We start from the raw sequence: 15,968 nt of genomic DNA on the forward strand, positions 1-15,968 counted from the left end.
ACCTGGTGTCAACGGATCCTATCTTATATATATATATATATATATAGAGGGCATTTCAAATAAGAGGAGTTTTAAAATGAGAGGATAAGAGGATGAAACAGTGGCCATTGGATTAATTAGATGGCTGTGATTAAAAGAAATGGTTTAATGACTCACGTGACTCCTTCTCCCCAATTTTCCAATTTTCCAAAACGCGCGTTGCTTGCTTTCTCTCCATATTTTGTTGACGTTCTTTCTTCTTCTCATCACTGACCTTCTCACTTCTCTCCAACCATGGACAAAGATACATCAATTTGAATACTAAAACTTGCACTTACGTTCAACAATCATTATGGACAAAGATTCATCAACTTGTTTTCAAATTCCTCAGGTATATTATAATTAGTTTGGATCCTAAGAGATAGTTTTTTTTTTCTTTCTATTTTCTTGTTGTCGTTGCTCTCTATACTCCAATACTGGTTCTATTACTTGTTGTCGTTGTTGTCTATAGTAGTTTTATTACTTGTTGCACTGACCTTCTTTCTATTTTCTAGTTGTCGTTGCTATCAATTTGATTATTTTTTCTGTTTTGTTCTTTTTTATTGGCTGCACCGTTGTGGTATTTACTTGTTTTATTTTTCTTTCTGTTTACTTGAGAAATAAGCTCAGTAGGTTCCATGATTTTCTTTGTTTGGAATGCTTATCAGAAAGAGTGTTAGTGTTATATTAATGTAATGTAGAAGATCTCTACACTTGTTTTTAGTACTTGATAGTATTCCATCTATTTATAGTCGACAAAGAGGAATAAGAATGTAGGTACTATAATAGGGAGTGACTTCATAATTGCCAATAATTACCATCTGACACAGGTATGGGACCACTTCAGCCTGAAGAGGAGCCAGTTTATGTAGTTAGTTTTTTAGAATTAATAATAGAAATATTACTTAGTAACTCTCTGTTTTCTTCTTTTTTGGGACCATTTTTGTTGGCTGCAGAGTTGTGTTCATTTTAGGAATCCACACTCTTTGTTTATTCTTTGTTTGACTTTTTATTGTTAATTCTAGGAATATGAATGTGAGCCAAATTTTGACGATGAATTAAAGCCTAAGATTGGACAAGTATTTGATACATTAGATGAAGGTAAAAAATTTTATGAAAAATACGCACTCTCTGTCGGATTTAGTGTGCGTTCAGCATCATCGACTATAGATAAAAAAGGCGTGAAGCGTTGGAAGTATTTTGTTTGCTCGAAAGAGGGTTATTTGGCAAAGAAGAAGGATGATAAGGAGGAAAGTGAATCTACTGTCAAGGCTAGAAGAAGAAGGGCTTTAACAAGAGAAGGATGCAATGCAAATGTTGGTTTCAAATGGGTAGGGGAAGGTAAGTACGAGATAGCTCGATTTCATGAAAGCCATACCCATCCACTTGCTTCACCTATGAAGAGACCGTTTCTAAGGACTGCAAGGAAGGTTAATCCATTTCACAAAAGCTTATTACATGCATGTAGTAGAGCAAATATTGGACCTTCAAAAGCTTTCCACTTATTAAAAGAACAGTGTGGGGGTTATGAAAATGTTGGATGCACGCAGAGAGATCTTCAAAACTATTCCAGAGATTTAAAGTCTTTGAATAAAGATTCTGATGCACATGTTTTGATAGATTACTTTAGAAGAAAGCAAGAAGTTAATCCATCCTTTTATTATGCATATGAGGTAGGTGAAGAAGGCCGGCTGAAGCATGTTTTCTGGGCAGATGGTATTTGTAGGAAAAATTATTCCTTATTTGGGGATGTGGTTTCATTTGATACTACATATGAAACAAATATGTATCATTTGATTTTTGCACCTTTCACCGGGATAAACCATCATCGACAATCTATTACGTTCGGAGTAGGACTTATAACAAATGAGAAAAGTGATTCATTTGTATGGTTGTTTGAAAAGTTTTTGGAAGCAATGGGTGGACATAAGCCAACTCTTATAATAACCGATCAAGATCCTTCCATGAAAGTGGCTATAGAAAAGATTTTTGATACTTCTACTCATAGATTGTGCATGTGGCATATCATGAAAAAAGTTTCTGAAAAAGTAGGTGTGTCCATGAATGATGATGATGAGTTCAACAAAAGTTTCAAGTCATGTGTTTGGGGTTCAGAGACACCAAATGAGTTTGAAGAGACTTGGGCATTTTTGATGACAAGGTTCGAGTTAGAAAAGAATAAGTGGTTGTTACATATGTTTGAAATTCGAAGGATGTGGATCCCAGCATACTTCAAAGACACTTTTATGGCTGGGATATTGAGAACAACATCAAGATCAGAAAGTGAGAATTCTTTTTATGGTAATTTCCTGAATCCTAATGTTAACTTGGTTGAATTTTGGATGAGGTTTGATTCAGCAATAGAAGCGCAACGACAGAAGGAGTTACTGGCTGATAATAACTCTATTCATTCTAAACCAAAACTAAAGTTGGAACGTGGTATAGAGAGGCATGCAAGAGATGTGTATACTCGTGAGAACTTTTATATATTTCAACATGAATTATGGATTGCATGCGTGGATTGTGGGATTGAAAATAAGAAAGATGGAGATGGGATGGAAATATTCCATATATATGATAATAGTGAGACCAATGGTAAACTTCGAGAAGTGGTGTATAACTTGTCCGATCACAATGCAAATTGCTCATGCAAAATGTTTCAGGCTGAAGGAATACCTTGTAGACACATACTTTGTGTTTTAAAGGGAAAAAAATTCAATGAAATACCAAGTAAGCACATTGTGAATAGGTGGACTAAGTTTGCAAATAGAACGCCTATTTTTGACATAGCTGACAATGTTTTGGAGGAAGATAGCAAACTAATTTCTGATGTGTGGAGTCACTTACATAGCTGTGTGGAGAAGGCTGGCAAAGATAAGGGAAAATTGCTTCTGTTGTTAAATGGGGCTGTTAACATGGAAAAACAATTGGACGAGTTTGAAGGGAGTTCTAAGAGAAACAGGACAGATGATTTGATTATTGGGTCCAATATTCCTGAGGAAGTAGAAATCCTTCCACCAAATTTTGCAAAGACTAAAGGTAGTGGGAAAAGAATCAAAGGTGGCAAAGAGAAGGCTATTGAACAACAACAAAAAAAGGCAAGACTTTGTAGGTTATGCGGTGAGTATGTGCATCATGACAGCCGCAATTGTCCCCAAAGATCATCTCCATAATTTTGGTAAGAAAACCCTTTTTGTGCTCATGTTTATGGTGTACTTATTTTGATCTTTTTGTGCAAATGTTTATGGTGTAAATTTTTACTTGATGTTTTTTGTTTTTAGGATTGGAAGAATGGCATAGAAGAAGGAAGAAGGAAGTTAGACAAACAAGATGAATAACATAGAAGAATGAATGTCATATTTTGATTTGAAAGTTCTGTTTTGTATCAGTAACTTAAGTTCTGTTTTGTATCAGTACTTGTTTTGATTTGATATCAGTACTCCTATTATTGCTTGGTTCAATTTTCTTGTTTTTTTGTTTCTGTTTTGTTCTTTTTTGCTGGCTGCAGCATTGTGCCAAATTTTAGGCTATCAGTACTCGTGAATTGAGTTATTTGGCTATGCATCATTGTAGCAAATATCACTCCTATTATTGTGCTTGACTTCCTCATTATAAGCAACAACATATATGTATTCCCTGACTAAGAAAAGTATATTTATGGGCAACAACATATATGCCTATTTTTGTGCCAAAGTAGTTATCAGTCATGTAGCCAAGTAGTAACAAAATAGTTCTTGGTAATAATGTGTTTTAGTCAATTTTTAATTCAAAATAAAACCTAAAATCTAAATCTGAATGATATTAAGTTTCTAAGCTTTCGATGATTTGTTTTGATACTTTTACTATCATTTTTGTTTCATTAACTAGATTGAAGATATATCTTCTTTTTTTTTTTTTTAAATTGAAGGTATACCATTTTTGTTGTGCTCTCTGTCATGTAGGTATTTCCATGAATGGAACAAAGTATATTTATGGGCTTGGATTATAAATAAGAGTTTGTTGCTTGTTAAAAAAAACAAACAAACGATCAGTTTGCTCCAAATGTATTCTTTGATGTAAAACCAATTCATCATAGCACATGTAAGGCTCATAGCAGCAACAAGAATACACATACGACATATCACCATGAGTTTTTGAAATCCCTACTAAGACTATGAGCAACAGAGTTTACAGACCTCTTAATGAACATAACATTAACATTAGACATCTCTCTCATAAGAGTTTTAATATCCTGAATAACATGATCAAAAGCTGCTACAAAATTACTGGAGTTAATACACTTGACAATCACTTATGCATCTGAGAAAATAGTTGCTTCAAGGATGTTAGCTTCCTTCGCCACTTGCAAACTCCATCTGATTCCAAGCGCCTCTGCAAGGGTTGGGTCAACTTCCTTCGCCACAACCAAACCCAATCTATTCTGTTCCATCATGAAAGCATCCAGCATCAACAAAAAAAATAAATTCATGAACCATCATGATACTCCAGCATCAACAAAAAAATAAGTTCCTGAACAAAAAATAAATTAAACCTGGAAAAGTGATATTCAAACAGAATAAGATATTTAAACAGAACAAGATGTAAAAAATTGGGGTATCAAATTAAATTGGGAAAAACTGAATCAAAGGTATTGAGAATTTAATTGGGAAAAATTGAATCAAATTAGGGTATGAATCAGGACACAATTTCCAACCTGTTCATAATAGAATCAGCATGAGGATTAACAAATTCTGGATTATCACCTTTGTGTGAGAGGAAGAATCGTATCTTGTGCTTGTGTTACAAGAGGAGTGAGAACTGATAAAGGTGTGAGAAGAAGAATCGTATGTTAGAAAGGAAGTGAGAGAGAGTGAGCAACGCGCATCTGAAATGGGGGTGAAGAGATGTCACGTGATTCACTTATGTGAGAATTTAATCACAGCCATCTAATTAATCCAATGGCCACTGTTTCATCCTCTTATCCTCTCATTTTAAAACTCCTCTTATTTGTGAAATTTTAGGTTTGACAACTGTGTTTCTGAAATAAGCCAGTTTGTTTGATCAATTATAATTTTGAAATAGATAATTGAGTCTAATAAATCACAATTCTCCCTTAGTATTTGAACCAGTAAAATAAATTGAAATGATGAAGCTGTAATTTTCATTTGGAATAAGAAACCAATGGTTGAGACGGGGAAATATGAGCAATCATCACAATAACGATTAGAAAAACCAGAGAGATAACAAAGATCAGGGAAAATGCGGAAAGTAATGATCACGTGAGATTTCAATTAAATAAATATGAACCTTTTGATTAAATGAAATAAACATTGAGATTTGGTGTCAACGAATCCGTTGACACCAGGTGTCAACGGATCCTATCTTATATATATATATATATATATATATATATATATATATATATAAAAACTTTTCAAATATATGCTCAAGTAGACTGGTTACATCAATCATCACTAATCCAAATTGCATCTTGTTTACTAATCCAAATATTTAAGATTCCCAATAATTAGCTAAGTAATAATATATTTGGTCCAGATTTGTTGCTAAACATATAGTCTGCAAAAGTAACAAGGAAAGAAGATAATAAACGGTCATCAATGTTGTTACATCTAGTTTAGAAACTACATAATCATAATAATAACTAGGCATGGTGATGTAAAGCACATATTCATATAATATTTTAATTTTTCTATTTCTGCAAGTACAGTTGAAAAGATTATCTAATCTGACAACGGAAGCTAAGCAAAATAATGCAAGATAACATACTCATTTAGGAACGCAACATTCGCCGATCCACTCTGCAGGTGGCCAGAACAAGTTAAAATAGTCAGGACAATCAGACAAAGGCGAAAGCTTTCCTTGATCCAAGTCAAAAACACAGTTCCCATATTGCATGTTTTTACCATTAAAATTGAGGAAGGCATCATCAATAAAGATGACACAATTCCCTTTAGAAACACACAAATCCGAAGCAGAAGCAGAAAACGAACATCCATTCCCCAAAAACAAAACCCTATCTCCCAAACTCATCAAATCAGCCCATTTACACTCCTTCTCATCAAACCTAAACACATTAATCCTTAAAACATCCTTACCGGAGTAATCAAAACCTAAACACTCATAGATGTCCACTCGCAGCAACGCACCCTCACTCTCCACTAAGAATTTTTTGCCCCACCATTAACCACAAGTTCATATTTAGGTGGATCAAACCAGGCATTGAAGTTATGCAATCCAAGTCCAACAATAATTGTCCTACCAATTCCATCTATCATATAAGGCCGCCCTTTGAAAACGCAGATGTCAACCAAGTTTATAGACATATCAGTAATCACACACCAAATTTCATCTCCGTTGGTTTTCAACGATACTGATTTCTTGGTAGAGATAAATGTGCCAATAACAAGAGGACCTTTTTCTTTGCACGTGACAGCAACGATCTTTTCAGGGTAAACATAGTCACATGGTAATATTTGTTCGCTGTCAATAATGTAATCATTTCCTAATTCAAGTACATAAAGTTCACTAAAATCAAGAGCGTGAGGGAAATGAAGAGGATGAGATGATTGATATGAGAGGAGTGGGTGTAAGAGTTTGGTTTTACCGTTAGGGTTTTGAGTAATTTTGATCAACCAAGGGCGTTGAAGTGGTGGTTTGATGAGGAAGAAAGAGCGTTTGGAGAGAGAGTGAAATTGAGTGGTGTTGTTGATGGAAGATTGATAGGGGTGTGGAAACTTGAGGGTTAGATTGGGAATTGGTAAGGAAGAAGAGCGCCATGTGGAACAAGTTGATCGGAAACGAATGAGATCGAGTTCAACGTCGAGTCGTTGGGATATCAGATGTAGAAGCTCCTTTGGGAGTGAAGACCAGTCTGACTCTGCCATTGATGTTGCTGTTGGTGTATTCTGCGGATTCTCTTTTTTCTTTTTCATTCCGTTTTGTTTGAGGAACCCCAGGGATAGGAATAGGCCACATCGGTCTATAAGGGATTACGGTCTAACCTATGATAGATCAGACTTTTTTCTTAAACAAAGAAGGCCTAGATTTTTTTTAAACCTATTTAATTTAAAAGGTCAGGCCTTAAACTTATTAAGTTGGTCTATTTAAATAATATGAATAATATTATTTATTATTATATTATTTATACTTTGAATTAAAATATAAATTCGTAAACTTTTTCAATAATTTAAGTTTTATTAGTATACATTAATTTTTTGAATATATAAATGTATTATTTATAAACTATAATAGAAATATGATATAATATATATTCGAATTCCCTAAAATCTAGTGTTGATTATCAAAAGAGAGTTTAATCTAATTGAATTATTAGTTCACTAGTCCATTTAAACTTAGATCACATTTCATATTTAAAGATGTTCATAAGATATAGGCTTTTAAACAGGCTAGCAGACCGTATCAGACTTTCAGAAGGCCAAACTCAGGCCTAAAAGGTAGGCTTATGACAGGTCGCAGGCCAAGCTTAGGCTTTAAAAAAATATGGCAAGCCAGGCTTAGGCCTTGCAAAGCCTAGCTCGCCTTAGCCTATTCTCATCCCTACCTAGACGAAAGAGCTACAACTACATTGTATATTGCGGAATCAATGGCTTTCAACTCGGGAGAGACCGATGATTGTTAGAATCATTTTGAAAAAAAAAAATACTCCCTCGTCTAACAACATTAGTTGTTTAAGATTTGTGCATCTTTATTAAGAAAATAATTAATTGTGGTGATTTTAATGGTAAAATTAATCGTCTTTACTAAAACACCCTTGTTAATTGTAGTTAGTGGAGTAATTAAATTAGATGAAATTTAATAAATAAAGGTATAATAATAAATACTACAATGATATTAAAAAGTGACAATTATTTTGAAAAAAGAAAAAAATGCTAAAGAGATAATAATGTGAGACGCGAGGAGAATGTGTTTTGTGAAATTACTACATTAATTATTTATTTAGATGATCGTGTATGACTTATAATAACAATCGTTCGGATTAATTGACCGATTTTCTTTGTCTGGTGTCTATTACTACAAATATATAAAATGATTTTTGCATCTTCAACATTATAAAAAAAAAAAATATAACAAAGGTATTGGTTTTCTTTCTTTTGACAAAACAAAGGAATTGGTTGAAAAAATTAGACTATATTTGTTAGGTTTAGTTCAACTAACAATATTGAAATTGTTACGTTTAATATTTTTTGCGGTTACCTAAATACAAACCGATGATCTCTCATTTACTATTGAACTTTTTATATGATGTTTGTTACTACGTCTACAAACAATAAGAAAGAGAAAAAAAAAATAGACTATCTATCTACATATAAAGCAACAAAAAGCTAGTGGATATAATGGTTGAAAATAGATTATAATCGTATAAAAAGTTTTGTAATGTGACTCTAACAATGTATTCTCTTTGTCTCATAAGTGTTTCATTTGAATTGTGCGTTGTTCTAAAAAAATAATAACTTTGTTGATTTTATGAGAAAGTTTTGTTGAATTGCTCAAAAAAAAAAAAGTTTCTATTACGATTAGGTTAGTTGAAAACTGAAATACAACAAAGAAGAGATGAAAAATTAATTATTTAATTTAATGGACTGACCAGAGAATAAAACCCGAGTGAGACAAAAAGAGACCAGAACAAAGTAAACAAATTAATAATGAACTAACATAAAATAAAAATTAATCAAATATGTAATAGGATAAAACTATATTCAAATATAATAAGTCCAATGTGTATTGGTATTACTGGCTTCAGGACCGAGTCAGATGCATAATGAGTATAGATAGGTAATTTGAAGCTTCAAAGTACATCATATCGTGGCATTATGCCAACTAAAATGAAATTGAAGGCACCTATATATGCCAGAAGATCATGCTGTGCTCAATGTTTCCTATTCACTAGCAGCAAAAGTAACCAAAATAGATAAGTCACAAAAATTGCTAACTCTGCATCCTCTCATAAGTTTTCATCAACCATATTGCCCCATTACTTCCTAAGATTCGTAAACCAAAATACCCTGCTACACTTCTACTATCTAAACCATCACTGTTGCTTGAATGTACAGGAGTTTTCTCTCACTGCATTCTCATGCAACTGGCATCTCATATACTTTAGCTGTACTTTTGTACCATCCTCGATTCCTTCTTTGCGTTTTCTAGTTCCATCAGTGGTGAATGTGTTAATTCTATCATCACCAGACAAACTTATGGCGTCCACAGTATCATGCATCTCTACATCACTAGCACGAACTCTATCTGCCACGAACCCTCCATGTATAGAAGTTAAAAAGGGATGTTCAACCACCGGAAGCATAGGCACTGTTCCTGCAAACCCTCCATGTATAGAACTTAAAAAGGGATGTTTGACCACCGGAAGCATAGACACAGTTCTTGAAGTGAAAACGAAAGCCTTTGCACGATGCTTGGCAGTTCCACAACCAAATATTGCCAATCCGTGTTCCTCAGCAGCTAGAAGCCATTCTGAATAAGAAATCACTAGTCATTAGTTACGCACAAAGCAATACAAAACAAAAAAATCTGACAGACAAAAGGAAAGAGACTACGCATAATTGGCAGCTCGTCTTAGCTAACCATAGTCAGAATCCAATCACCAACGACACTGATATAACTTGAAATTGGGTGCAGCCACATTCAATTATACAGCTTGCTGAACTTTTTTTAAAAATATAAAAGCCTCTTAACAGTCAAAGAGAAGTCGAAAGAATAATAAAAGAAAATGGAGGGGTAATTGGTGGAACTCACTTATAAGATCAATAGGAGTGGAAACACTTGGTCTGCCGATCTTTCTGTCTATGCCGCTTTGACTAGTAACCCAGTTGATCAATTGAATGGGAATGCAGGACCTACAGAAGGAATTTACATAAGAAGTAGCTTTCCCATGATCACCCTTTTCCCTGTAACCAAGCATATTATCAGACTTATTAGCTGAGACATTCCAGAAACCACTTACTAATTCATATTTCACAGCTACAATAGGCTTTTCTCATACCTAGCAGACTGTATAGCTGACTCAGCAACAAACAACCAATTGATAGCAAAATCTTTCAGGTTGTCGGCATACAAAGAAACTCCAGCTTGACAATTAATGAATGAATAATCCATCATCATCACAGAATAGTACAGGGCTTCTTTTAAAAGAACTTCGTTGTCAGAACCCTATAGCAAAACGACCAGTAAATTGTTGAATATGACAGCGAAAATTAGAAACAAACAATGAAATGCATCATACTTTTCTTGAAGGGAAATGAAATAAGTCATTCCATAAACCAAAGAACTCGAATTACCAACGGAAGAAGGCTGCCCAGCATTGTAGCCAATGTTGAGAAGATTATGTCAAAGAATAATCAATGCAGCTAACCAAAGTAGTAGCCCTTTTCAAAGACAATATACTGGGAACTATACTTGAAGAATCGGTGAACTAAACAATTTCTCTGGAAAGATTAATATAAGTTTTAAAATTCCAAAATCTAAATCATAGTTTTCCAACATCACAAAAACTTCAATTATCATATTAACAACTTCCAACATCAATAAACAGAATCAATATTTCAACTCTGGACCTTACCTAAATTATCGCATGAAAAATAAACTTATATGAGTAGGGCCCACATCTCTCCTGAGTGACCTATAATCTTTTCTGTAAAATAGGTTTGGCGTGCCGAACCAAAAATACAGTTGGATCTTATAACCAGCTAATCTAAGATAATGTTTGATAAATGAACTGGAACAGAACATGAGTTTAGTTCTGTGCTTGGTGCATATAAAAAACAGAACAAAACAGGACTAAATAAGGAAAAGTGGTAAGTGTGGGATCCTATCTAAAAGGGTGGAAAAGGAGAACAAAACAGGTTGATCAAATTCATTCTGTCTGCAACTCTGCATGTCAAACGCTACTCAAGTAACCTCTCTATAAAGGGGCAGTGGCATCATAATATGATTTGCTTCAGCTTCAGTTAAACCAATGCCATGTGGACGAGTAAGATGGCTTGAAATTATATGAAATTAATCTTACACATAGTTTCATGGAGAAAAGGAGAGGTGATTTGTCTTTGTCTGCAAGCCCTTAATTCTGAATTATAACTGAGTAATGCTAAAGCATATGAAGGTACTTACCAGCAAGGAGATCACTGGCAAAGCTGGCTCCAACATCATCCTCAAAAGCGTATCTGATAAGCACCAATAAAGAAGTCAGGAAGTCATACATGAAGACGGTAACGAAATCAGCCCATAAAGCACAAGGATATGACCTATGTCAAACTGAGTAATATAATAATTATACAAATAAAGGTAAATAATATTATAATAAACTATGAAAATCGACAATTCTGTATGATCAGATTGACCCATACAAAGACAGGAGACAACTATACGTGGATGGTTTGTGCGTGAACATCAAAACCAACCTGAGTATTAAAACACAAATATAAATATACAATCAAAAAATTTCACCAAGATCTGGTTTCCTAAAATGCTGTAGAATCTAGATTACTCCAAACTTCAACATAATGACCGAACATAATTATATTGAGACATTTGCTAAAAACAGCAATCGCTGTTCATTGCAACAAAATTGTTAAGGCTTCTAAGTAAAAGTGAAAGAATGCATGACAACAAATGGATAGAGTCTATATGTAAGTTGTTTGGAATTTCCTACAGCCCTGTTTAAATTAACAGCTTAATTTGCAGCTTGTAACATAAGCACTTATGATGATAATAAGCACTTATGTATAGGCTATTTCTATAACAAAAAATACAATAAAGTTAAATTTTTTTTGCATAAGCCACAATCTATTTTCATAAGCTGACTTGGAGAGCTTGTGAAAATAAGTTGAAAACAGCTTCTGAACATGTTATAAGCTGCTTTCATAAATTCTCCCAAACAGTCTCACAAGTGCTTAAGCTCAACTAAGTCAAACCAAACAGATCCTAAATACCCTACCCGCTCGTACACTTAGTAATTGCTGGAAAAAGTCTAAATAGTTGCCATCAAGGTTTTATAAAATGGATTGCGGCTGCAATTTAGGTAGTAAAAGTTAAATCATGTTTTTCGATCTGTTTGCAATATCAACGCAAGCGCAGTTGAGACTACAATAGATATGTTTGACTTCAATTCACTGCAATATCAAAGACTAAGACTACAATTTAAAAGCATGCTAGTAATAATAAGAGAAGCAGCAAGTTCTTACCTAAAAAGTAAAAATTCCGAAACCCAGTCATAACCTGAACTGCTGCAGCATGCAACTTCTTCTCCTTCTCCCCTCTCGCGATCCCCGCTTCAAAAATCAAACACATTTTCAACAAAAGAGCTTCAAACATAACAACCCCAGCCAAATAACCAACCTCACAACCCATTTCAATCCCCTTTCGAACCCCATCACTCACAAAAGGGAAAAACCCTTTCAAACAATCACCACCAACTCCAGATTCACCACCACCGTCACAATCAACCATCCAAACCGGTATCAAATCAACAAAACCCTCTTCCAAAACCCCAACCCTAGCATCACCACCATTAACCTCAACTTCACTCTTCATACAATAAATGCTACAGTAACTCACAACCCCTTCCACCAAACCCTCAATTTCACTCTTCACTTCTTCCCCACAACCCATAGAACGATAAATCTCAAACACCAACGGAGCTAAAACCCCGATCCTCTTCATCGCGACACATCCATCGCAACACGAAACAAGCAGCTGAAACAAACCCTTAACCGCCACGAGTGAAGTTCTAGAAGCTTCTCTTAACCTATTAGTATGAAATTCAAGTGCTGAATAGAACCACAGAAGTGGAATTGGTGGGTCTGAAGTGGTGTGAATTGCGCGGGAGAAGATTGAGGTGAAATCGGTGAAATTAGTAGCACCGTTGCGGTAGTCGGTTAAGAAACGGTTGATTGATTCTTTGAGCATTGGTTGGTAGTAAAGTGGAGGCTGTTTTGAAGGGTTTTGTGTGTCCATTTTGTTTGGAACTGAGAAATTGTTGAAGGAAGTTGGTGAGAGAGAAAAACCCTAGGTTTTAGGGAGTGGGTGTAAGTGGAGTGATGATGAGTAAGTACATGGAAATGGGAGTGAGGGAGGGAATATGTATGTACTTTTTGATAACGGGCAACTTTTTAAAATTTGGTGTTTTTATTTCTTCCTTTTATGGAAAATGATTAATTAAATATATAAAAAAATTACAATGCCTAAAAATATAAATATAAGATTTAATTTTTATTTTCATGCACAATCATAATAAGAGCATCCACAATGGGAGAGTCTTAAACATTTAAGACTTGGTACCTAATAGATAGAGCTATCAAAAATGGGCCGGACTCATGGGCCGGCTCATTGGCCCATATTTTTGGGTCGGGACGGGCCTAAAAAACTAACCAAAAAATGCACTCGGGCTTTTTCGACCCAAGCCCATTTGGGCTAAAAAGTTGGGCCGGGCTGTGGGGCGGCCCATTGGCTCATATTTCATTTTATTTTTGTTAAAAAACAACATATTTTTTTTAAAAAATATCAACTAATTTAAAATTTATTAAAAAAAATATTTAAAAAAATAAACTTAATAAATATGGATGAATTTAGCTTACAGTTTTAAAATTTTAAAGTTTATAAATTATTAATTTGATTTAATTGAAAGAATAATCTAGAGTTTAATTATTATTCAATGTTAATGTAAAAATTATTTATATTTTTATGTCCATCCAATCATATTTTAGCAAAAAAATAATGGTGAGTAACTAATACATAAGAAAATACATTAAAAAAAGTGAATAAATTTTAAAAATAAAACATAAACGGGCCAGGCCGGGCTGGCCCATGGCCCACCCGGGCCGGGCTCTAAAATTCACGGCCCAATCATAAACGAGCCGGGCCGGGCTGGCCCATTTCTATAGTCGGGCCTCTTAGGCCCGAGCCGGCCCATTTGACACCTCTACTAATATAGGTACCTCCATTGTGGAAAAAAAATTGAGGGTCTTAAAAGATGCAAAGTCTAAATTAAGACCTCATTCTTAAATGGGCCCACATCACTTTTTTATTAAAATAATAATTAAAAAATGTATTAAAATAGATAGTGTATTAAATATATAATATTGGAGGGACCCAATTAGACCTTTTGGTTAGAGGGTCTCCATTGGAGTGGTTGAGTACCTATTAGGTACTATTATTAAAAAAATATTAAAAACTGATGTGTCAATGTGGGATCCATTTAAGACCTCAGAGATAAGAGTCTCCATTGCGGATGCTCTAAGAAGTTTTATGTTATTAGTCAATCACTATGTCCTCGTGAGTTTAGCTCAGATTGTATGGACAATGCATAATAACATGCAAGGTTCGAGGTTCAAACCCTGACCACAAAAAAAAAAATAACAGTCAATATTTTTTTTGTTTTAAAAGGATATACTCTACACGTAAATGAAGTGTGCAGAGACTAATCATTTGGATCGGGTGAGATTACAATTGATGGTAAATCTTTTTCAAAAAATTTCCAAACTAATTAAGTTGAAAGTGATTTATTATCATCTTATTTAAGTGTTATTTGGGTTCATAATTAATCGTTTGTGTCACTTTAGAATCCGTTAAAATAAAAGTTAAGCATTTTTTTTTATGATTTAACGATTACATTGAGAAACAATGTGAAACAAAAATTACAATGTTAATGTATGTAAATTTAATCCAAACTATAAATATCTTTTGATTTAAAATATAAATTTACATCTTATAAATGTACCCAAAAAAATTATTAAAAAATTTACAATATTCAATAACTCTTTGCTTGATATTTTTTTTTTTTGAAGGAAAAAGTATTTGTCTGATATTTATATTGTAGTATCATGGATTTAATGTTTATATCATACTTCCTCTGTAATAAAATATAAGTAAAATGATCTAAAAAATCAAGTTTATTTAGTTCAAAATTTAGATAAAAATATTTGTGCCACTTTTGTTTACATTTGGTTGCACAAAAAGTATATTGATTTTATATAAAAAAAAAATATAGATTATCCATTTAATTAAATGAAGTTAATTTGGGTAAAAAAATTAAAATAAGCATCTTGTAAGGGTCTTGCTAACCAATGTCCTAAGGGCAATGGTTAAGGATTCCATTAACAGAAACTTTTGTCTTAGAAATACAAGTTTTAATTTTTTTCTTAACAATAATTACACCATTTTTCAATACAAACCTATTTATTTTAGTACTTTAACCAATGCGCTAAGGACAATCGGTAGCATTTTCAATCTTGTAATCATCGATTTCATATTTTCTTAAGTAGCTAAAAAAGACAACAAAGAACAAACACAGCTATTTATGTTGATTCACCACCCACCTCTTAGCTACGTCTTCCAGCACCTTGGTGTTGAAGGATTTTCCACCATGTCACAAACAACCAACAACCACCATAACACTACTTCTGTCAATTGATTATACTCTGGTATTCTCAAACTTCTGGTTTAATACAATCAAGTATTTGAACTATTCAACCATTACTGAGATAATGTTTCAATGACATAGAAGAATATGTGATGCTACAAGAAAACTCTTGCAAAGAGAATAAAGAATTTCATTATTTTGAAGCCATTCTATACTTTTTGAAGGGAATTCATGGAAAAATAAAATAGAGTATTCTTTGAGCTGATTTGGTGCATAAGTTTGTCCGAAATGAGACGCGATAATTGTTTGCCGTTCAATAACAAAAATAGTAAAACGAAAAATATATATATCAGAGCCTGGTTTCGATCCAGGGACCTGTGGGTTATGGGCCCACCACGCTTCCGCTGCGCCACTCTGATTTCATATTTTTTTTTTCTTCAATTTAATATATCATTCTTAAAGAAACTGCTAATAAATAAGAATGAATTGGGTTTGGGCTTATACAATTCGGCCCGTTAAAAACCTGATCCCTGATTTTGCAAACAAAAAAATAATAAATAAA

At 33.7% G+C, this 15,968-nt stretch overlaps 3 protein-coding genes and 1 non-coding gene across 4 annotated transcripts; 1 reads left to right on the forward strand and 3 right to left on the reverse strand.

Annotated features, from left to right (window-relative positions):
- Nucleotides 1–55: 55 nt before the first annotated feature.
- LOC112420133 (protein FAR1-RELATED SEQUENCE 5-like) lies at nt 56–3,479 on the forward strand. The gene is made up of 3 exons (XM_024778773.2): nt 56–370; nt 1,044–3,196; nt 3,300–3,479. Exons 1-2 carry the CDS (start codon nt 332–334, stop codon nt 3,189–3,191), a joined length of 2,187 nt encoding a protein of 728 aa, XP_024634541.1. The 5' UTR covers nt 56–331; the 3' UTR covers nt 3,192–3,196; nt 3,300–3,479.
- Nucleotides 3,480–5,784: 2,305 nt separating this feature from the next.
- On the reverse strand, nt 5,785–6,950 carry LOC11414206 (F-box protein SKIP23). The gene is made up of 2 exons (XM_039830251.1): nt 6,278–6,950; nt 5,785–6,176 (listed from the first exon to the last, which is right to left on the reverse strand). Exons 1-2 carry the CDS (start codon nt 6,948–6,950, stop codon nt 5,785–5,787), a joined length of 1,065 nt encoding a protein of 354 aa, XP_039686185.1.
- A 1,762-nt stretch (nt 6,951–8,712) lies between these two features.
- On the reverse strand, nt 8,713–13,122 carry LOC11412552 (uncharacterized). Its single transcript, XM_003588989.4, has 5 exons — nt 12,231–13,122; nt 11,158–11,210; nt 10,034–10,200; nt 9,787–9,938; nt 8,713–9,504 (listed from the first exon to the last, which is right to left on the reverse strand). The coding sequence occupies exons 1-5, from the start codon at nt 13,000–13,002 to the stop codon at nt 9,068–9,070; spliced, it is 1,581 nt and encodes a 526-aa protein (XP_003589037.2). The 5' UTR covers nt 13,003–13,122; the 3' UTR covers nt 8,713–9,067.
- Nucleotides 13,123–15,753: 2,631 nt separating this feature from the next.
- Nucleotides 15,754–15,825, reverse strand: TRNAM-CAU (transfer RNA methionine (anticodon CAU)). Its single transcript has one exon. It is a non-coding gene; the product is annotated as a tRNA-Met (tRNA).
- Between the last annotated feature and the right edge of the window lie 143 nt (nt 15,826–15,968).

The sequence above is a fragment of the Medicago truncatula genome, chromosome 1, assembly GCF_003473485.1.
Source record: "Medicago truncatula cultivar Jemalong A17 chromosome 1, MtrunA17r5.0-ANR, whole genome shotgun sequence".
Classification (NCBI taxonomy): Eukaryota; Viridiplantae; Streptophyta; class Magnoliopsida; order Fabales; family Fabaceae; genus Medicago; species Medicago truncatula.